Source organism: Telopea speciosissima, chromosome 11 (assembly GCF_018873765.1).
Source record: "Telopea speciosissima isolate NSW1024214 ecotype Mountain lineage chromosome 11, Tspe_v1, whole genome shotgun sequence".
Lineage (NCBI taxonomy): Eukaryota > Viridiplantae > Streptophyta > Magnoliopsida > Proteales > Proteaceae > Telopea > Telopea speciosissima.
This window is the reverse complement of record NC_057926.1, coordinates 8,452,934-8,477,439: the sequence shown is the minus strand read 5'-3', so window position 1 is coordinate 8,477,439 and position 24,506 is coordinate 8,452,934. Positions and strand designations below refer to the sequence as shown.

General features: G+C 42.9%; 1 protein-coding gene across 2 annotated transcripts in view; it reads right to left on the bottom strand.

Moving 5' to 3' along the window:
• LOC122646097 (translation initiation factor IF-2) overlaps positions 1–24,506 on the bottom strand; it is a 44,338-nt gene that overhangs the window by 7,770 nt on the left and 12,062 nt on the right. For both annotated transcript variants that reach the window (XM_043839577.1, XM_043839576.1), the window contains exons 4-5: positions 3,838–4,168; positions 1,614–2,651 (exon numbers count right to left, since the gene is read on the bottom strand). In XM_043839577.1, coding sequence (XP_043695512.1) covers positions 1,614–2,651; positions 3,838–4,168 — 1,369 coding nt within the window. The remainder of the gene's footprint in view (positions 1–1,613; positions 2,652–3,837; positions 4,169–24,506) is intronic.

Genomic DNA, 24,506 nt, shown 5'->3' with positions numbered 1-24,506 from the left:
TCTTCTGGCAAGGCAACAACCAACTGAGCAAGCAATTCTTCATTACAGGTCTTTTTGTAATTTATTTTGCAAAAAGGTACTCTAGTAATATCAGTTTGTGAAGGGTATTTATGTCCATTACACTTTTAATAATGGCAATTTCAGTAATTTAATCCACGTGAATTAGCTTCTAAATCAGTTATATAATGTGCTAGGTCGAGATTCTTTAGTTTTTAGGTTTCAAAAGTTAAATATGCAGAGGCTATGAAGGCTTAGAAGACACTAGTACATGGATAATTACGGAAATCTTTGAATCTCTAAGTCTATCAAAGACATTGGAGTCCTCTAATCTTCCAATGCCACTAGAGTAAGGAGGATCAAATCTTCAAAAATCATCTAGATGCAATGTGTCATTAATAAATTCAGCATACAGTGCCTCAAAAGGGGGGGGGGGAATGGGGGATCAATGAACGAGCTTTATAAATTATTATGTCCGGTGGGAGGGTCAGTGAGAAGTTTATACATAAAGGTGGCCGTCGTCACTTGAAATAAAAGGACAATTAGAATAAAGTAGAGTTTAGCATCTTCTTTTTTTTGTCTAAAGCTTTGTTCTTCCCTTCTTCTGTTGAAGTCCATAAAGTCACAACATTTCTCTCTCTATTTTTTACCTACTTCAGATCCTTGCAACCAAAAGCGGGTTCGATCCTTTCAAACCCTACACTCAGAATCTAAATATAGGACGCCTTACTGCATCAATGTGCAGTAATACTTCTAAAGATTTGAGAGAGAGTACAACTAATTGCACAATTACAGTCACCAGCTTATGTAAGCTTTTTGCACTGTTGCAAAGCCAAGAGCTTTTCCATATTAGACAACCTTGCTTGATGGACCTTCCATTAATGGGCAGAATAGTAAATGCTATCATCAATGGTGTGGCATAGCAATTGTTCTTAAGAAAATATACCATTTACACTTCTTTGGAAGTAAAACATTGAAATACCTTTTCTGTAAAATCTGATATGGTCATACACCATTGTACTAATCATTTCTTTATGCATTGATGTTGGTTGATTAACTCGATTATTAAGGTTAGAGTTAGGCAGAGTATTTTTTTTTTAAATGGCGTACCTGGTGCACGAGGCTCCCGCCACTGCAGAGTCTGCGGAGAGTTTGGCAGAGAAAGAATCATGCAATTTCAGGATGCTGCCATTTCTAAATTTTGCCGGTCATGTTTAGCTAACAGCTAAACAATTTTTTCACTTTGTGCTCCACCTTAAACTCTTTTATGGGGAGCAACGGTATGTCAGACAGTACATGTTCTTAACAAAAAGGTTTGAGTTTCTACATAAAATGATTCACACAATATTAAAATTTCATAATTTGCCACATTTTGTCAGCCATTTTTTATAATCATTTTTTACAGTTTTTTTTATTTAATGTTTTCACAGACTTTAGCAGGGGATATTTATTTTTGGTTTTGAGATTTCATCTCAATGAACTCTGACATAGGTGTAAGTATATGATAATACATGCTTTTGATGGAAGGGCTACTCTGCTATTTTATATGTAAATAGACAACACCCAGAGTCTTTCTCCCAGAAGAACATCCATCAGGAGAAGAATGGTTCACATACCTGAGGACTATTTAGACTCTTCAATGCATCAGTGACTGCTTGGACAGTACCCTGCACATCTGCTTTAATAATCACTGGCATCTCAACTCTTTCAGGCACCTCTTCTGATGCATCAGGAACTTCTACCCTCTCTTCATCAATCTTTTTAAGCCTATCTTTCTCCATTTTCTTTTTCCTTCCCTCACTAAGCATTCTTGCTCTTTCCTCTGAATCCACAACAATAATATCATCACCAGCCATCGGAAGCCCTCTAAGGCCTTCAATTTCAATAGGCATAGCAGGCCGTGCCCTCTCTGTCACCCTTCCCACCATATCCCTAATAGCCCTTATCCTTCCCCACTCTGCCCCCGCAACCACATATTGCCCGCATAGCAAGGTCCCTGCCTTCACAATTGCAGTAGCCAAAGGGCCTCGTCCACGATCAAGCCTTGCCTCCACTACATATGCTTGAGCAGGCCCATCAACACGTGATTTCAGATCCATCAACTCCGCCTGGAGAAGTAATGCTTCCTCCAGTTTATCTAATCCCGTCTTCAGCACTGCTGAAACTTCAACTACCTGAACATCTCCTCCCATCTCCTCCAGTGGCAAGCCCTCTGCGCCAAGTTGCATTCGTACTCGTTCTGGGTCTGCAGCTGGCTTATCACATTTGTTGACTGCAACCACTACCGGAACATTAGCTGCTTTTGCATGGGACATTGCTTCAAGAGTTTGGGGCATTACACCATCATCAGCTGCTACAACAAGCACAACTATATCTGTGACTGCTGCACCTCTTGCCCGCATCGCACTAAATGCAGCATGGCCCGGTGTGTCAAGGAATGTAATTGATGCTCCAGATGGCATCTCAATTACAAATGCTCCCAGATGTTGAGTTATACCTCCAGCTTCCTTGGCTGCCACAGAGGTTTGTCGTAGGGCATCTAAGAGAGAGGTTTTACCATGATCAACATGACCCATAACTGTCACAACTGCAGGTCGTGGTTGGACTTCTGCACCTTCATTTGAATGTAGCCTTCTTACATTGACTCCGACTTCCTAATGAAGAGGGCAAAAATTAGATGAGAAGACTATGTGATGCACAACTTAATTAAAAAAAAATGTATTGCCACGTAAGAATTCCCAATGTAACATTCACACAATTCATCATGTGAAATTTCTGTTTCAGAATCCACACAGCATATAATAAAGATCATAGCATACACTGGGGGCGGGGAGATGGAGTGAGTAAAGTTTTTGCTTAAAAAATGAACATACTATTTTGCATCCATGCAACCTAAGAAGCTAATAAAAACCAATTTGACTAACAAAGTTTGCTTTTCCAATAATATTGGACAGACCAATGAGACTCTAGTTCCCAAACTTCATATATTGGTATGTCGAACTTCATCTCACGACCCCTAACTAGATTTTCCTTTTCTCTTTTGTAATGAGCTCTATGGAAATAACCAAAAACAAAACTACAGAGAAAATGAACACACCCATGGAAAGAAAAGGCTGGGGAAAAAAAATGAATGCAGAGTATCAACGATCAATAAACTCATCTTCTAAAACATCAATGTAACCAAGATGTTCTTTAATTTCTCACTGAACTTTATCTTGCATATCAAGAACAACCACACACATGCACACAAAAAATACGATAAAATTTCATTCAGAATAGATGTGTTTGATAGTCCAACCTCCCCTGTAGAAATGGAACACATTCATAAATCTAGGGAACCAACAAAAAACCCTAACTAAAACAATAGTGATCCAGATTAGATGTCAGCCATCATATGCATCGAACTTCATTTCTGAAACATAGCCATTTGTCAACAATAAAACAATAACACACTTACACAAAAAAATAAAATTTAGATCAGGATCAACGGACCACAGATGTCTGACCATCCAACCTGCTCAATACATATGGGACACACTCAAGTTCTAGGGAATCAAGGGGCCCTAATCAATCCAATAATGTCTCTGACAGATGAACTCAACCATCTAATACACTATATTTGGTATCATAACAATTTCCTTTCTGACCATTGGTAAACCAAACATCACCCAATGAGGTTGATTTGTTGTTCCCTACCAGGAGTTTAAAAAATGGGGTATTGCATATATCATTCTGACAAACTGGTACCAGGTGTACAAGATAAGCTCCTGATTCTCCATGCTTTTATGTTTACGTATTAACTTAATCACCAGGATTTCCTCAAACAGGAAAGGAGAATACCATTGCAACCAGTTCCGCAATATCGATGCTGACAGGATCAAACTCAGAGTCAACTTTTTCTCCAACATTAATGAGTATATCTTGCAATGAAGGTACTGATCCACCAGTACGCTTGGCAAGCTCGACAATAGTCATGCCTTCAAAGATGTCAATTGTTCTATCAGGCAAGGATTTTGCTGTTTTCTTTGGTTTTGGAGGTACATATGGAGCTTCAACAGGTGGTTGGGATCTATTTTCCTTTTTCACAAACTTCTCTTTCTTGGGAGCTTTTAGACCATATTGTTCATCATTTCTTCTCCTTGCCAATGGCTGTGGGCTTGCATGAAAACACCTAGCAAATTTAAACAACTCAATCATTGCATTGTTATGCACATATAATCCCTTTTTCTGGCAAAAGAACAGTCAATAAGATTTTTCTTTTGATAAGATACTTGCACTGCAATATAGGTCTCAAATCGTTGTGATTCTATCAAAAAAATATCTGTCTCAAGAGCAAAGATATCTCTGTTATAAAACAATAAATACATCAATTACCGACTTGATTAAAATAATATTTCTTTTCTTAATGATTCAAGAATAATCAGTTCCTCTGCAGTACTATATTAGTCACTACACAAAGCCATGTTATGAAAAGAAGTGAAATCTTAAGATCAACTTATGCTATGTGATCCCTAGGATTATGAAGTATAGGGTCTGGATTTCAAAGAAACACCGTATATGATTGAAATTTTTTTCTAATAATTTTGATTGGAAACAAAAAACAGTATATTGAACAGAAGAACAAAGGGACGTGAAATTTCATACCAAATCACATTAAAAGATTTCTCTTTTCTGTCTCTCTTCAACCCCCCCCCCCCCCTTTCCCCCAAAAAAATTTTCTTGAAACCCCAAAAAAAATTATTGCCAAAAGAAAAACAAATATACAATAACTAATTTCGTTCATATTGACATACATGACATCTCCAGAGCAATTATCACAAGATCATCAATATATCATTTGGCCAACCTTCGTACATGACAAAGACAGGTCAAAAGTTACAGATGATGCAGGACAATCTATGAAGGCTGTGGTTAATAGGCCAAACTGGAGATAATAGAGATTTTGAATAAAGAATAATAAATTCAGACCATTCAAAAGAAAGACGACTTATCTGTAAACCAGAACTTCAGAGAATGAACAGAAAAGACAGAAACAGCAATCAGCATGAACAGTGTATTAGGTTTCTGTTAAAATAACTTTACCCGATAGGGGTAATTTTGTCCTTCTTTTCTGTATTTTTCCCCTCAGCCAATCTCTATTAGGAAGTCCTAATAGGAATAGGTAAGGGTAGCATTCCTACTTTGATTATGACTAGTTGTAATTCTTTTATTATAAATAAAGGGGCTGAGTGATCAAGTTAGATCACTCAAGCATTCAATTCAAGGCTGTTTACATGGTATCAGAGCCACCTCTGATCTAAAGAGCAGCTTTCTCGAATTTTTTTGTTTTTTCTGTTCTCCAACACTCTCGGCTTCTGGTTTCCTTCTTCTCCACTACTCTTGGACTCTCTCTCTCATTCAGGGCAGCAACTTTGAGGTGATCCAATGAAGATTTAGCTGCTGCCCTCAATGACACCTTACTGAAGATCAACTCAGGTGTGATCAGAATCTGCCGCAGGTTTCCTCCAACCTTGGAGATCGAGCTGCTGCCTTTTTTCAAGCTTGATTTTTGTTTTATTTTTGGAGATTGATCCCTGCCACTATTGGTCTACACCTTACTTAATTTCAGATTGCAGCTTTGAATCCAAACTAAATCAGATTCAAACCTGCGATTGCTTTGCATTCAGGTATTCCTAAATTTTCTTAAATATAGGGTTTTTTATTGGCTCATTAGAAGGGGCCAATTTTTGGAAGGTAACTTCTCCACTACAAGGGAGATACTCGATCTCAATTGCAGCCTATTCTGACGGCTGAAAATCCTGCAATTTCAAAACCCAGGCTTCTAATCGATTCTGGTACCTACCCTGCTAAGGTTTCTTATTCCATCATCAGAAGTTGCTGATTTTTTGAGGACTTGTTCCCCACTACCTGCAAGGAATTCGATCCTAGTTTGAGCCAATTCTGACAGTTAAATTTGTGGGAATTTAAAAACCCGTGTCTTCTATACTTACATGATGTCTGACATCACTTTAGCCGACTCTGATGGATCTTCTCGACCAGAGTATCTTCCTTTTGCTTCTCCCACCAAACTAGATGGGACAAATTATCTAATGTGGTCAAGATCTACCTACCTTACGATTGCTGGCCATGGCTACACAGGACATCTTATAGGCAATACTCCCATCCCTACTAAAGGAGGAGTTGCTCTGACTAAATGGTTATATACTGACTCTATGGTCATGTCCTATCTTATTCATTCTATGCATTCTTCAATTGCACCAGGTTACCTTCTCCTAGACATTGCTGCCTAAATATGGAAAGCCGCAAAAGACACCTATTCACAGGTAGGGAATGATGCTCAAGTATATGAATTAAGAAAAAAAATCCAGGAAACCAAGCAAAATGATTTATCCATCCCTCAATACTATGCTGAACTCCGCAAGTGTTGGCAAGAAATTGATCATTACTCTGATTATCAACCCACTAATGCCACTGACATTGCTGCCTACAGAAAGCATGTAGATAAAATTAGGGTCGCTGATTTTTTGGCTGGCTTTCATGTGGAATACGACCCAATATTAGGGTTCAAATTCTAGGCAAGGATCCTTTCCCTACACTAGAACAGTCCTATGCATTGGTTAATAGTGAAGATCGACGACGGGCAGCTATGCTTAACACTACACCTCCTGATCGATCAGCTTTACACATTGGGGCTGGTTCTACTCCTTCGGTTGCTGACACTTCTAGATCTGAAAAAACAGCAGTTAAATGTGAACATTGTGGCAGATTATGGCACACTAAGGCCACCTGTTGGAAGATACATGGCAAACCAGCCGACCTTGATGCTAAACGTGCTGCTCGGAAATCGAAAAACAAAGCTAATCATACTGAGGCTGTCACTCCTGCTCCTCCTACTGACACTGGACTATCCAAGGATGAACTTCAGGCTTTCCGTCGTATGTTACAGGCTTCTGCTGCTTCTACTAAATCAACACCTACCAGTTCTTCCACTCCTCCAGGTTCACATTTAGCCCACTTAGGTATTTCTTTTGCTGGTCATTGTGCATTGGTAGTCTCCTCTCACTGGATCATAGACTCTGGTGCCACTAATCATATGACTGGATCCTCCAGCCTCTTTACTCGTTACTCTCCTACATCTGGTAAAGATAAAGTACGGGTGGCTGATGGATCTCTCTCTTCTATCTCTAGGAAGGGCTCTATCAGTTGCTCTCCTTCCCTACCTTTATCCTCTGTTTTACATATTCCTAAATTTACCACTAGTCTTCTTTCCATCAGTAGTCTTACCCGTGATTTAAATTGCAAAGTACCTTTTTTTCCTTCTCACTGTGTGTTTCAGGATCTGGCAACGGGGGCGACGATTGGAAGTGGTAAGATACATGGTGGATTGTACCTGCTTGATAATGGGAGTTCTACTTCACCACCATCTTTGGCTTCTCCTATTCATCAAAGCTCGTTAGTTTCTTCTGAACTTCAACAATGGCATAACAGACTAGGTCACCCCCCTTTAGGAACATTATCCCTTTTATTTCCAGCATTAGCTAAAGAATGTCATAGAAATGACTTTTTTTTGTGAAGCCTGTGTTTTGGCTAAACAACATCGCTCTACTTATTCTATTTCTAATCAAAGAAGTTCTTCTCCTTTTAATCTTATTCATTCTGATGTTTGGGGTCCTAGCCGAAAACCATCCCTCAAAGGCCATCGTTGGTTTGTTTCTTTTATTGATTGTTATTCTAGGAGTACGTGGGTCTATTTATGCATAACAAAAGTGATGTTTTTTTGTGTTTTCAAAATTTTCATAAGATGATTCAGACCCAATAAAATGTCACTCTCAAGATATTGAGGAGTGACAATGGTAAAGAATACATGGATGGTCAGTTCCTACACTACCTTGCTGCCCATGGTATACTCCATCAAACCAGTTGTGTCGATACCCCAGCCCAAAATGGTGTAGCTGAAAGGAAAAATCGCCACCTCCTTGAGGTGACTCGGGCTATTATGTTTGCCCATTCTGTCCCTTCCCAATATTGGGGAGATGCTGTCCTGACTGCTGCCTATCTCATCAATAGGCTCCCTACCCGAGTCCTTGACTCTAACATCCCTGCTACTTTACTACAGGGTTCTTCCTCCTTTGTCGTCCCACCTAAGGTTTTTGGTTGTGTTTGTTATGTTCGGGATACCCGATCTCCTGGCAAACTCGAACTCCGTGGGGTCCGTTGTATTTTCTTGGGATATTCTCCATCCCAAAAGGGATATAAGTGTTACCATCATCCTACACGCCGTACCTTCACCAGTATGGATGTTGTCTTTTATGAAACTCTCTCCTATTATTTATCCACACCTCTTCAGGGAGAGACTTTCAATGAAGATGTGATAGTTGACCTTCCAGTACAAACCCAGACCCGGGTCCAACCGCCTATTGATCCCACCCCTCAACCGACTATCTTCAATTCTTCAATTGAGATTTTTCTTATTTTTACAATGGAGATGACGAACCATTATATAGGCACATAACTTGACTTAACCATGGAAGTAACCATGATTTACAAAAGTAACTTAACCATGATTAACAAAAGTAACTTAACCATGATTTGCCGACAGCCGACATACAAAAGTAAACAAACCCGAGTTACATTTAACCAACCCAACAGACTATAGTTGCTTTACGACTTACAAGTAAAGGACATGAGGGACACTGTGGAGCACTAATCAGTGTCGAGGTCGGTGTCGCTGGAATAGGGGATGAACAGATCGAGGGCATGATCAACTTCAAATTCTATATGTTCGCTCATGATACGGTGGATGACCGGATGCTGGAGGTCGTTGTTGACTGCCCAGGCCGTGTTTGTACTGTGGAGAAGGCAAGCTGGCAGAGTGGCTGGATCAACATGATTATGAGCACACATAGTCGTCATGAAGGTAAACCATTTTTCCTTGTGGGAATCAGACTCATCTCGATGGATGAAGAGATCCTCTGAACTGGTTCCATGAAGGAAAAAGATAGGATCATAGGCTATGAGATTGTGATCCAAAATAGGAGTGACAAGGTGATGGTGGATGAAGTCAGGAGGACGATGAAAGATGTATGTGACGAAGGGAAGGTCATCAAGGGCTGAGAGAATGGATAGCCATTGAGGTATGGGAGCAAAAAGGCGAAGAAAACGGGCTAAGCATTGGGGCCTTTGGAGACGGAAATAGGCAGTGCCGGTAGGGTTGGAGAAGATGGTGGAAACGGTGCTTAGATAATGGTGGAGAGTGTGACGGTTGAAGGTTAGGGCAACCTTATGAACAGCAAGGAGATGCCAGAAGAACACAACATAGTCTTTATCAAAAAGGGCTGGATTAATGGTGAAAGGGGTAAGAAAAGGGTAATCAGGATGACAGACAACCCAATCATACTAGAGTCCAGACTTGTGGACGATGGAGAAGAGGACAGACTGGTAGGTGGAGATGCTATTGGTCTTTAGGGTGCGAAGGGAAATCTCACTGAAGAGGGAGACTGGTAAAGTGGGGAGTAGGGCGAGCAAGGGATCTGCTGATGGTGGTGTGGAGGAGGAAGATGCCCCTGGGGTTAGAGGCATACAGAGAATAGGGATGGTGGAGGAAACAGGAAGCTTTGTTCTTGAAAGAAAATCAGCAAGGATGTTATCCTTGCCTTTGATGTGCTTAACCTTGAAAGACCACTGAGAGAACCATTGTGCCCATCGTAGCAACCGAGACTCGTGAAGTCGCTCGTCGTGAATTGGATCATGCGGGAAAAGTCGTCATATCCATTTCGACCGACTGGAAAGTGGCCAACCGTAAAGAATCGAATTTTTCTATGCCACGCGGATCGCAAGGATCTCCGCTCAAGGTAGAATGGTAATGTTGTTCGATGGCTTGAACATACCACTACGGTATCCACATACGCGACGTATCTTAGTATTCGGGAAATCTTCAAGAAGAACAGCACCCCATTGGGTATTGCTAGCATCGGACTGGAGAATACGTAACCCAGAAGATGGAATCTGCAGGGTAGGTAGAGTCTGAGCAAGAGTCTTCAGGGCCTGGACTGCCTTGGTATGAACAGGTGACCAGGGCGGAGCATCTTTTCTTGAGGAGGCGATGGAGATGACTTGTGAAACGGATCTGATGAGGTGCTAAGAACTCGGTCACACAGCTTGATAATGCCGAGGAACTGGCACGAGCTCTGGAGCGAGCGAAAGGACCATCTGTGAACTCGAGAAGGGAGCGACCAATATGAGGCTGAAGCTGGAAACTTCCTTTTGAAATAGTGACACCAAGAAAATCAATTGTAGATACTGCAACTTCCATTTTTGTGGGGGAGAGCATAACACCATGAGTCAGAGTGACATCAAGGAATTTCTGGAGCAAGAGAGCATGGGCTTCTTCTGTCTCAAAAAAGAGAAAGATATCATCAATGTATATGAGAGCATGTTCCTGTATTGACGCATAAACTTGCAACATCGCCTGCTGAAATAAGGAAGGAGCAACTTGAGTCCAAAGGGAGAACCGCCCACCAAAGTGTCCACCTGGAATGCGTAAAACCTGTCTTGGTACGGCCATCAGGATGAATGCCAAGTTGCCAGAAACCAGCCTTCGGATCGAACTTGCTGAAGATTGTAGCCTTAGAAAGTTGGAGCAGTAGAGCCGGCCGTGTTGGCAATGGGAACTTGTCATCAGCTAAGAATGCATTGAGAGGCTGATAATTGATCACCAAACGGAGTTTTCCTCGCTTTTGTTCAGCTCGTTTGTTGACATAGAATGCTTCACAAGCCCAAGGGGAAGATGTCTTCTCTATGAGGTTCTGAGCCTGCAAGAGGGTAACTTCCTAACGAGCACTAGTGAGGTGTTCGGGCTTCATGCCAGAGTGACTGGCTTTGGTGGGATTTATATCCTCATTCTTTTTTAAAGGAAGCCTGATAAAGAACTTCGGGTTATGCCAAAGAGGATGATCACACTTGGTGAGGAACTCAGTGTGGGAGTCAGCGCTGCATTGAGTGATGAGTTGCTGCTTGATATCTGCAATGGGAGTGATTAATAATAAATTTGAAACAGTAGTCCATGGGAGAAAATTCTTTTTATGGCTGAGGCCATGTATACTCCATCGAAGATGGGGTAATCTGCAAAGTAGGTCAAAACCGATGAGGGCATCACGACCAGGGAGAGAGGAACCTAAAACAGTATGGCTGAGAGTAAGAGAGGGGAATATCCGAAAACGAACAGGACCTTTGGAAATTAGGTCGACAGAGAAGGTTTGTCCGTCACCAGTAGAAGAATCATGTTTATGGGGCTTCCGAACTCGGAGGTAGGACATGGGGAGCTAGGATTGTTGTGGAACAACCAGTATCAAAATATCCGATGACCTTGATGGGACGGTCCCATGTCGTAGGGGAGATGTAGAGAGATGCTTGGGGCAAGGGTGTTTTGGTAATTGCCAGGAGGGGTTGTGGTTCAACATCGGAGGATGGGTGAGGTGACTCAACCGGGTAGATGGGGTCAAAGCCATCGGACTCGGATCCGGGTGATGAGATCTCGGATGAGTCGTCCCAATTTTCAAGAGCAAACAGTAAGTCGGGTGAAAAATCATCGTCTACGGAGTAGAGGGATTCAACATCAGCTTCTGGATCATTTGTAATGGAAAACTGGGCAAGCATATGCATGAGCTTGGCCTTCTTGCTTTTGTCAGGACAATCCTTTGCAAAATGGCCAAGCTTACCACATGCATAACACTTAGAAGAAGTCTTCTGCCTGAACTTCTTCCTCTTGAAGAATTTGTAGGGCTGCTGTTTAGACTGATGCTTAGACTGATGCCTTTGTTTAAACCGATGAGACCCGTGTTTCCTAGAAAGAAACCTATCTGGACGAGTGCTGATTTTGGAGAAGTGGGATTTCTTCTTTGAGGGGCAAGAGCAAGCTGATTCTTTGCACTTAATCTTGAGGTAAGAGGTGTCACAGGCATCAAAGAGCTGTGGGTGGTCTTTTCCCACCGTTTGAAGAACAAATGCTGGTCACAGAGCTTCGCAGAGCACCGAGGATTTTTGGTAGAGACGACTCAACCGAGCTTGGTCAATACGAAGGCCTAATTGCTGTAAAGATTTCACAAAGATCTTTTCCCAATGGTTCTCGGGAAAGAGTTGAGGAAGACCTGTTTCATGTTGGGATCATCAAGTCCACCAAGGATGTAGAAACGGTCAAGCATTCTGGTGTAATGCTTGGCCAGATCTGCCTTCTGAAAAGAGCAGCACTTCATTTGGAAATACTCCTCTCTAGCCTTGACACGATTGTTCTCAATTGGGCCGATCATTTCATTATACAACTGGGCAATGAAAACATCAATGGGAATCTGTGTCCACTGAAGTTGACGATAACCACCAAGAGCCATGAACCATTCTCGTAAAGTGCCATGGGTACAGGCAAGAAACTTAGTGAGGACAGTGTGATCTGTGGCTCCTGCCAGTAACATCTCCGCAGCATGGTATTAAATCTCGCTTTCGCTTTTTTGTCTGACCGAAATTTCCGAGATACCGAAATTCGTCGAAATCTCGGTAAATATGGTATTTTTCTGTGGTGTAAAATGCCAAAATGTCCGAGATTTCGAAATTTTCAAACGAGATGACCGAATTACCGAAATTTCCGAAATTTCCGAACGAGATGATCGAAATTTCCGAGACGAAATTTTCGAAATTTCCAAATATTCGAAATATTGCATTTTTTCATTTCGGACTTGCATTTCGCTTCTGATAGGTCGAGATACTCGAAATATTCGATATCTCGACCGAAATTTCGCGAGTTTTAGTACTATGCTCCGCAGTCAGCCAAACATGAAATTCGGAGATCCGTTCAGGCTACTTATGGAACGGGAGACCGTCAAAAGTGAACAGCTGTTTGGGATCTTGATTTGCATAGGGGTGAAGATCAACCCTTGGGGGAAAAGGGTGTTGTGGCTGTTGTCGCTGCTGTTGCTGGGTTTCAGGAGCATCAACTTCACTGTCACTACTATGAACGATGGGTTCAGTAACACCTGTAGGAGGATCTGGGTCAGGAGGAGGGTTCGTCTGGAAAATAGGTAAAGGATCCAGAGAATCGGTGTCCGTGAAGGAGGTGACTGAAGACACCTTGGATAGGGATAACACCGGGATAGACTTGGGAGGAGACAAGGTTAAGTTGGTAAGGAAAGTACTGAGAGTATTGTGGTTCGCAGAGACTGGGACCATAGTGTAGGCCGAGTCGGAAGAGGATGGGTTGGTCATGGGTGGAACCCAAGGGACAAAACCAAGGGGTCTTGGAGAATGATTTGGGAGAGGTTGAAAAGTGGGTTGCACCGTGGGTTTAGGAGTGGAGGTAGCATAGGAAGGGAAAACTGGTTGGGGGGTCAGGATGGGAGAAGGATGAGACCGTTTAGGTTTGGAGGATTTGGCCTTGAGCGCGGCCAAATTTCTCTGGTGATCCTGTAATTCTTTGAACATGGCGGTAGGGAAACTATGGGGAGCTGAATGGTCATGGTAGACAGGATGAGTGAATGATTCAGAGAATAAAGGATAATTGTAGGAAGGGGGACTGGATGGGAATGGCTTCTGGGCTTGGGCCAGTCGGAGTTGTTCTTCCAACTGGTTCTTCTCCTTTTCTCAGCCAGAAATAAGGAGAGAAGCATATGAAGAGTCCTTCACAGTCATAGCAATAGTCATGAGCTCCTGGTGGAGGGATTCGATCCGTGTTTTAAGATAACGGATGTCAACCTCGTTCTGCTGGAGAGCAAGAGTATGATGCTCTTGATACGCAGAGCAATTTGTTCGTGCACTCGTTCCGGGACCAGCATTCTCTCGCCCGCGCCTGAGTTGAGCCTCGCCTGAGAGTTTGAAGCCATTTGGCCCATATTATCAAGAATGTTTGGACGAGCCACTTTCCATTTATGGCGGCGGCGATCCGCATCGTCATAATCAGCAGTGGGGGGAAAATTCCTGCTGATACCGTCGGAGCCATGTGAGCTAAAACAAGGAATAGGTTGCTGGACCTCGAAAGTCCGCTGCAGCATCAAAGGGGGTGATGTGAGGCGGCGGTGGTGCCAAGAGGTGGATCTCGTTCAGCACTGGAGAAATTGGAGGTGGCGGCGATGGAGGTGGCGATGGTGAACAACAGGCCAAGGAACAGGGCTTGCCAGAGCCGTAGTCTACAATGAACTGGTAGCGGCCGCGATCTTCGCCAAGAGGGCCAACATTAGGGCAACCAGCCTAATAACGGAGCCATAAGGGATCTGGCTGACGCTTCTTCTTTTTCAGTGTCCGAGAAGTCGGAACAGGAGGAGGAGAAGCAGGGTCATCAAGATCATCAACCTGCTCCATCCAATCGTCTGCAGGGGCGATCGGAATAACTGTGCACATATCGGCCGGTCTAGGATAGGTGACAAGCGTGCGGCCATCGTCAAGAGGCTTATAGACGGGATTAGTAGCCGTCAGAGGCAGAGTAGCAGCCGGGATATTATGTGTGGATTCATATGCCGTGATCCAGGACTCAGGGATGAGCCTGATGAGCTCAGTTCGGCTGATCTGCCGAGGAACATGAGTGATCGTGGGGATTCGATCTTCGCCGATCTGCACGAAGAGGGCTGCATCATTGCTGGAAAATCCGGTATTGAGATTCATGGCATGGTTCTGGAGTCTATAACATATCTGGTAATGGAGGGTGGCTGCAATCGCTGTCTCTTTCTGAGGCGCACCAGTAAGCTGGATCAGGAATTGCCAGGCATCAGGAAGATTGGTATCCTGGAGAGAGATGTTGTAGTTCGGGTACACTATATAGAAGACGGTGCCGTCGTTCAGAGTGGTCTGAACATCTGTGATGGTGGCATGCGGAAAGTTACGGAACCGTGTATCAAGAAGGTTCAGCCGCATGGCCACAGGGAGACCTTTCCAACCATGGAAGGTAGTAGCAATTTTAACGGCACCCAGATGGAGGTGGGTGTAGCCGAGATGGATCCATTGTCTGATCAGCTCAGGGCTGATATTAACCGGAAAATATTGTTCCTTACCGCTAGCGGTAACCTGATTCTGAGAAAAAGGGGGAGCCTGGACGTACTCTTTGAGACCCTGGGTCTGCTTGGGAGAGATGATCGTCCGGAGCTTCCGTGTCATAGAGGAGGATGTCTGTGGGAAGACATCGTAAGGATTGATGATGGGAAAGTTGGTAGGATGTATCTGTTGTTCAGCCGGAGTATAGCTGAGTTCGTACAGGTAATCTACCTTGGAAGCATGTGAGGTTTTAAGAGTAACCGGAGGGGCAGTTGGGGGAGTTAAACTCATTGAGGAGAGATGACTTCTGTTCGGAAGAGATGCACCTGCTATTGCTCGAGATAAGGGGTGTTAGTGGTCAAAAAGTGTAAGATCAGTGGATGAGGAACAGTAGTCGTATCACTGGTCAGACAGGAGGTAATCCGAGCGTGCCGGGATTTATAGAGGTCACTGCCATCAACCCACACCTTGCTCCAGGAACTGTTACCGGTCTGATCAGGGAAGGAAACTATAAACCATGCACACCTATTTTTGGTGCCCGACGGGATTTTCCCCAGGGGGAGAACTTAGATGATGCTGAAAATCCTACTGGTGACAATTCCCTTCAAGGGGACATGACTCCAGTCCAACAAACCATTAGGGAATTTCAGAAGAAAATTAATGACTTTAATCTTCAAACCTATCATAGGGCACATTCCAAATACAAGCAGTTCCCATCCACTGCAGCACCAGCACCAATCCAGCTGCCGGCCCTGGAACCAAATCAATCTCCAGGTAACATATGTTCTCCTTCTTCTCCTGATTTACCTATTGCTCATCGTAAAGGTATTCGGGCTTGTACCCAGCATCCTATTTCTCATGTAGTCTCTTATGATTCCCTTTCTCCATCCTTTCGTACATTTGTCTCTTCTCTTTCTTCTGTTAGTATTCCCCAAAATTGGCAAGAAGCTTTTACAGATGGAAAGTGGAAGGCAGCAATGATGGAAGAAATGAAAGCCTTAAAAAATAATGATATGGGAGCTTGTAGTTCTTCCTCCAGGACAGAAACCAGTTGGATGTAAGTGGGTGTTTGTGGTGAAACAGAAGGTAGATGACACTGTGGATCAATACAAAGCATGTTTGGTTGCAAAGGGATTTACTTAGACTTATGGGATCGATTATCCGGAGACTTTTGCACTAGTTGCAAAACTAAACACCATCAGACTGCTACTTTCTTGTGCAGTGAATCTGGGCTGGGAATTACAACAATTAGATGTGAAGAATGCCTTCCTCCATGGAGAACTTGACGAGGAAGTGTATATGGACATTCCACCAAGTTTCTCTTGTGATAAAACCAGCGGGAAAGTTTGTAAATTGAAGCGTGCTTTATACGGACTGAAACAGTCCCCCCGTGCTTGGTTTGGACGATTTCACAAGGCAATGGTCTCTGCGGGTTATAAGCAGAGTAATGCTGATCATACCCTGTTTATCAAGAAGAATGGTGAAAAGGTAACCATCCTCATAGTTTATGTGGATGATATTGTGGTAACCGGGAATGACAATCATGAGATCACCCAGTTAAAGACTTTGAAATAAAGGATCTAGGAAACCTATAGTACTTTCAAGGGATAGAAGTTGCTCGGTCTTCTAAAGACATATTTCTTTCTTAAAGGAAGTACATCCTAGATTTATTGACTGAGACTAGGATGCTAGGGTGTCATCCTTCTGATACACCTATGGATGCTACTACCAGACTAAAAGAAAAGGAGGGAACACCGGTTGACAAAGGTCACTATCAGAGATTGGTTGGTAAGCTCATTTATCTGTCTCATACAAGACCTGACATAGCAGTATCTGTGAGTATGGTCAGTCAGTTCATGCATGATCCTCATTCCCCTCACATGGATGTTGTTATCCGGATCCTTCGGTATTTAAAGTCAGCACCGGGAAAAGGAATTCTTTTGTCTCCAAATGGCCATCTTCGTGTTGAAGCATTTCTAGCTATTGCTCATTTGTTGGTGGCAACCTTGTTACATGGCGTAGTAAAAAGCATAACGTAGTGGCTCAAAGGTTTATTACAAGATATTGGTACTCCTGTTCATCTTCCCAGGATGTTATATTGTGCCAACAAAGTTGCCATTAGCATTGCTCACAATCCTGTTCAGCACGAGCGTACCAAGCATGTGGAGGTTGACAGGCATTTTATTAAAGAGAAGTTGGAAGGAGGGCTGGTTTGTGTTCCTTTTGTGCAATCTGCTAACCAACTCGCTGATGTGCTTACTAAAGGCTTAAGTGGGAAGGTTTTTCATCATATTCTTGTCAAGTTAGGCATGGTTGATATTTATGCTCCAACTTGAGGGGGAGTGTTAAAATAAGTAACTTTACCCGATAGGGGTAATTTTGTCCTGTAATTTTGTCCTTTTCTGTATTTTTTCCCTCAGCCGATCTCTATTAGGAATTCCTCATAGGAATAGGCAAGGGTAGCATTCCAACTTTGATTATGACTAGTTGTAATTCTTTTATTATAAATAAAGGGGCTGAGTGATCAAGTTAGATCACTCAAGCATTCAATTCAAGGCTGTTTACAGTTTCACAATCAACCCAAGGACAGAAGAGATCCATTCTCATCACATATGACCTAACAGCGTTCCATGCCATAGAAAATGTATACTTTTAGCTGACATGAACATTTATGCTTTTAACTGAGATAAACTTTGTACTCTTAAAAAGCATCTAACCTAATCCTATCAAGTGACCTAAGTTCAAAAAACATAAATAAATAAACCCATATGGAAAAAGATTGGATGCTCAACCACTTCCCTAAGGCCCATAAAATTGATCCAATCGTATCCAAAATAAACTCAAACTGGCTCTATTACTATACTACATGACTAGACCTCTTAATCTATTAAAAAATTGCAAATAAGCACCTTTATCCTATTGAAACTTGGTTGCCACTAACTATATTTCAAAGTCATCCCTCAACAGTTCAACCACAAGTTTTGATTACTTTCTGGTCTTACGACAAATAGCGGGCTGAACAGACCAGTCCAACATCCTGCCATGCCAATCTAAATCAGGTCCTCTCTAGATCTTGGTCTTAGCTCAACATAAACAACAGGGGCAAAGTTCAACTAGAAGTTTTTAAGACTAATATATTAAGGAGACCAAGATGAGACCTGTCCAGAGTTTCTTGGCCTACCGGCCTGAGCTTCACAACACTCAAAGGATCCACTTGTACCTAAAAAAAGCAATATGACAAGGACAGCTGTAGGAGTATTGGTGTCTAATGTGGATTAAGATGCTTCACACAGCGTCTGCCATGAAATTGACACAAGAAACTTACAAAAACAGAAGTTTCGGTGTCCACATCAGACACAGGGTCTCCAAGAACTCCAAATCTAAAAAAGAGTGGAAGACTGAAAATTTACGTTTACAAAGAGACAAAGCTCGAACAATAGTTTAATTCAAAGTCATGTTGCAAAACTGTTTCATGTTCCTCCTCCCTCCCCCTAAAAAGAGAGAGAGAAAAAAAAAAAATTGATCTGGCCTTCCAATTATTTTTTGCTTAATCTCATAAAATAAATAGGATGATTGAAAAAATATATGATTAATGCTAAGTGCAATTTTGTACATCTCATACCCTTACAGGCATTACTGAATGCACCCTCTTTTACACGTTGAAGAAGGCAAAAGAGGCTTTTCTGTAAAGCAGTGTTGATATATGGGCCAGAATACCGTGGGGGTATTCTGGACATTTTTCCTTGTTATTTCATTGTTTTATGTGTGTGGTTTAGTCCCACATCGCCTATGTACAGATTTGATTATTTTCTATTCATTATAAATATATGGCTTGGGGTCTGCCTTAGAAATCCAAGCATTAAGTTCTAATTCTGATCCTCTCAACATGGTATCAGAGCTGGTTATGAATTAGAACTTTTTACCATTCTCGATCCCCCTCCTCTCTCTAATTCTCGATCTCCCTTCTCTTCTCTCCTCTTCTCTTCTCTTCTCTTCTCTTCTTCCCTTTCTTTTGCTTTCCTTTTTTGTCCATAGGGCAGCACTGATGAGGTGATCTGTTGATCCAGTTGCTGCCCTCCTTTTTCTTACCTCATCCCATGATATTCAGACCTGATCGATAGGGTTTTTGCCTCTTTGCTGCGACATTTGAAGACTTCAGCCTTCCTTGGACAGATTCCATCTCTACTTTAAGGGATTTGTTCACCTTTTTGAAGCTCAGGAACTGCAGCAGATTGGTATTCCAGCATCTACATCAAGTTGAAGACCCCTCAAGTTCGATTATTTTTTCACAATCTCAGGGTTTTTCAAAACCCTGACAATAATCGATCTTGGGGTTCCACCTGTCAGTTGATTCTGATTTTTTGAGGAGTGATTCTCCCCCATTCAAGGCATCTTCGACAGCAACTCAGCCTCTTCTACCTCACTATTTGGGCATCTTCTCCTCTTATCAATTTCAGCACTTTCAGGGTTTTGTTCAAAACCCTGAAAAAATCAATCTCAAGGTTCTACTTATCTATTGGGGCTGATTTTTGGAGGCATTCATTCCTTCATTACTAGAAGGTTCTCATCCTTTTTTCAGCTCTTAACTTGAAGGTTTTGTTGGGTTTCTCTTCACTACAGCCCCATTCTGCGATTTGGGGTTCTCTCCTGTCTTCATGGGTGACTCTGTGGATTCATTGCTACTTACATTGGTGATGGAAACAGCAAACCAGATTATCTTAATTTTTCCCCAAATCCAATCAAGTTGGATGGCACAAATTATCTGCTTTGGTCTAGGTCTGCCTCCTTTGCCATTGCAGGCCGTGGCCTTACTGGTCATACTAGGGAAACCAGTGCTATGCCTACTGAGGTTGGAGCTACTCAGGACAAATGGCTTGCCCACAATGGAGTTCTTATGTCCTACCTGATCGGTTCTATGACTACAGAGCTATAGAACAATTTTCCTCTCCTTGACACCGCCGCGGAAATTTGGGCTGCTTGCAAGGAGACTTATGGATGCCCAGGTATATGAAATCAAGAAGAAGGTCCTTCACACTACTCAGGGAGACTTAACAGTCTCCAAATATTATGCTACCTTGCGCAGCCTTTGGCAGCAACTGGGCCATTTTTCTGACTTTCACCCGAGTACAGCTGCTGATATTGCCTCCTATAAGAAGCATGTGGACAAGATTAGGGTCTACGATTTTTTGGCTGGCTTAAATGTGGAGTATGATCAGATTCGTGTTCAAGTGTTGGGCCATAACCCTTTTCCCACACTTGAACAATCTTATGCCTTGGTGTCCTCTCAGGAGAACCGTCGGGCTGCCATGCTGCATCCTCCTGTTACTGACAGATCAGCTCTTAAGGCTGCTGCCCCTGCTATTCCTGCACCTAATAGCACTGCTTCTCTTGGTGATTCTACCACAGGGACTGTCGTTTGTGAGCACTGTCACAAACCCTATCACACCAAGGAGAAGTGTTGGAAACTTCATGGGAAACCGGCTGACTTTGAAGCAAAAAGGGCAGCCAAGACAAAGATAAAACAAAAGACCAAGGCCCATTAGTCTGAAAGTATTACTGCAGCCCCTGCTACTGACACTGGTCTATCCCAGGATGATCTACAGGCATTCCTACTTATGCTCAGGTCTTCCGCCGCTGCTGCCTCTACTACATCAGCTCCTGCCAGTTCTTCTGCTCCTTCAGGTTCACACTTTGCCCAGTCAGGTATTGCATTTGGGGGTCATTGTGCTTCTGTAGCTTCCCATCCTTGGATCATCGATTCTGGAGCTACAGATCATATGACCGGTTCTTCTAGCTTGTTTCACAGATATTCCCCCACTTCTGGGAAGGACAAGGTCAAGGTGGCTGATGGTTCCCTTTCTGCCATTTCTGGAAAAGGAATCATCAACTGCACTTCTTCTCTTCCCTTGTCTTCTATTTTACACGTTCTACTAACCTTCTTTCTATTAGTAGTATTACTCGTGATCTTAACTACAAAGTCACTTTTTTTCCATCTCATTGTGTGTTTCAGGATTTGGAATCTAGGAAGACGATTGGATTGGGTAAATTGCACGGTGGGCTGTACCTGCTTGATGATGGTCTCTTCTCTCCACCACCATTGCCTTCTCCGCTACACCAGAACTCCATGGTCTCTTCTGAACTCTACCAGTGGCACTCTAGGATAGGTTCCCCCCTTTAGGAATTTTAGCTCATTTATTTCCTAGCTTGGTCACCCTTCGTACTAAGGATCACTTTTTTTGTGAGGCTTGTGTTCTGGCCAAACAGACACGTTCAAATTATCCAATTTCTAATAAAAAGAGTTCTTCTTGTTTTAATTTGGTACATTCTGATGTTTGGGGCCCTAGTCGTAAACCATCTATTTCTGGCCATCGTTGGTTTGTCTCTTTCATAGATTGTCATTCTAGGAATACATGGGTGTAGGAATACATGGGTGTATCTTTTACACACAAAAAATCAAGTTTTTTCATGTTTTCAGCATTTTCATAAGATGATTCAAACTCAGTTCCGGGCTACTCTCAAAGTATTGAGAAGTAATAATGGAACAGAGTATACAGAATCCCAATTTCAAAAATATCTTGCTGACCATGGCATCCTTCATCAAACTAGTTGTGTTGATACCCCTGCCCAAAATGGTGTGGCGGAACGCAAGAATCGCCACTTGTTAGAGATGGCCAGGGCTTTGATGTTTACGAGGAATGTCCCTTCTCAATATTGGGGGGATGCGGTTCTCACTGCAGCCTATCTCATCAATCGGCTGCCATCTCGAGTTCTCAACTCTCATAGCCCCGCTGATATTTTGTTGGGAAATTTCTCCTTTATTGTGCCCCCCAAGGTGTTTGGTTGTGTGTGTTATGCTAGGGATACTAGATCTCCTGGCAAACTTGAACCTAAGGGCCTTCGCTGTATTTTTTTGGGTTATTCTCCGACCTAGAAAGGTTACAAGTGTTACCATCCCCCTTCCCGTCGTACCATGGTTAGTATGGATGTTATTTTCCATGAGTCCCTTTCTTACTATTCTTTGCCACCTCTTCAGGGGGAGAGTTCTAGTGAAGATGTGCCTTTTAAGATTCCTCTACCAGAGGTTCCTCAGGCTGCAGTCCAGCCTACTTTGGATACTTTACCACCACCTACGGCTGCTGTCCAGCCTACTTTACCACCACCCACGGCCGCTGCCCAGCCTACTTTGGATACCCCACTTCCTCTGGCTGTTCCTCCCTTACCCAATGGGAATCCTGTACAGGGGGAGACCATAGAAAATAGTGTTGTTAATACTCCTATACAGGGGGAGCTGACTCCAGTCCAGAGAACTATTGGTGAATTTCAGAAGAGAATTGACAACTCCAACATCATCACCTATACGAGGGGCAAATCCAACAGAGGGCAACTGCAACCCCCTGTAGCACCAGTACCCATCCAATTGCCTGCTACAGACCTAGATCCTTCATCTCCTGGTAATCTCTCTCCTTCCGACCTACCTATTGCTCATCGCAAAGGTACTAGGACTTGCACCTTACATCCCATATCTCACTTTGTTTCGTATAGTTCTCTTTCTCCTTCTTTCCGTGCTTTTGTATCCTCTCTTTCTTCTGGCTCTATTCCTAAAACTTGGCAAGAAGCATATACAGATGGAAAGTGGAAGGCTGCAATGTTGGAAGAAATGAGAGCACTACACAAAAATAACACGTGGGATCTTGTGACTCTTCCTCCAGGGAAAAAACCAGTGGGATGTAAATGGGTCTTCGTGGTCAAACAGAAGGCGGCTGGTTAGGTGGATCGGTATAAGGCACGTCTGGTTGCAAAGGGGTTCACTCAGACTTCTGGAGTTGACTATCAGGAGACCTTTGCACCAGTGGCAAAGCTCAACACTGTCAGGGTGTTGTTATCTTGTGCTGCAAATCTTGGGTGGGATCTTCAGCAGCTAAATGTGAAAAATGCCTTCCTCCATGGGGAGCTTGAGGAGGAGGTATATATGGACATTCCACCAGGCTTCTCTGATGACAGGACTAGGGGCAGAGTTTGCAGGTTGAAACGTGCTCTTTATAGGTTAAAGCAGTCACCTAGGGCTTGGTTCGGCAGGTTTCAGAAGGCTATGATTACAGCAGGTTATAAGCAGAGCAATGCTGATCACACCTTGTTCATCAGACGAGTTGGTGACAAGATTACTCTTCTCATAGTCTATGTGGATGATATCGTGGTGACTGGTAATGATGATGCTGCTATCCGGGATTTAAAGCTTCTCCTTGGCCGTGAGTTTGAGGTCAAAGATCTAGGTTCTTTAAAATATTTTCTAGGGATAGAAGTTGCTCGCTTTTCAAAGGGCATCTTTCTCTCTCAAAGAAAATATATCCTTGATCTATTGACTGAGACAGGGCTGCTAGGTTGTCATCCTTCAGATACTCCTATGGATGCTACTGCAAAACTTAGGGAGAAAGAAGGTGAACCTGTTGACAAAGGTGGTTATCAGCGGTTAGTGGCCAAACTAATCTACCTTTCCCACACCAGACCTGACATAGCGGTTGTTGTAAGTATGGTGAGCCAGTTCATGCATGATCCCTATGCCTCTCATATGGATGCAATCCGTCGTATTTTGAGGTATTTGAAGTCTGCTCCAAGAAAGGGAATTCTCTTATTTCCCAATGGTCATCTCAAGATTGAAGCTTATACTGATGCCGACTGGGCTGGTTCTTCTGACAGAAAGTCCATCTCTGGCTATTGCTCCTTTGTAGGTGGGAACCTTGTTACATGGCGCAAAGCGCGTAATGTTGTGGCAAGGTCCGATCAATGGCCGAAGTTTCGTGCAATGGCCCAAGGCATTTGTGAACTTCTTTGGCTTAGAGGATTACTGCAGGATATTGGTGTTGCTGTCCATCTTCCAATGATGCTTTATTGTCGGCTATTAGCATTGCTCATAACCCTATTCAGCATGATCGCACTAAACATGTGGAGGTTGACAGACATTTCATCAAAGAAAAGCTTGAAGCTGGCCTCATTTGTGTTCCTTTTGTTAAGACTACCGATCAACTGGCTGATGTATTCACTAAGGGGTTGAGTTGCAAGCTGTTTCATCCTATATTAGTCAAGTTGGGCATGCATGATATATATGCTCCAACTTGAGGGGGACTGTTGATATATGGGCCAGAATACCGTGGGGGTATTCTAGACATTTTTCCTTGTTATTTCATTGTTTTATGGGTGTGGTTTAGTCCCACATCGCCTATGTACAGATTTGATTATTTTCTATTCATTATAAATATATGGCTTGGGGTCTGCCTTAGAAATTCAAGCATTAAGTTCTAATTCTGATCCTCTCAACAAGCAGCAACTGAAAAAAAAGCACAAAAGGACAAACTCAAATCATGGAGCACAGAAAAACAGATAAGCAGATTAGCATAGTTGTCAAGGAGTCTAGGTTATCCTGGGCGTTGGAGGAGGGGAAAAATCAAGGTGACAGCAATAATGCATCAAGGCGCCGCCTAGGCGACCAAGGGAACCTTCCAGCAAAG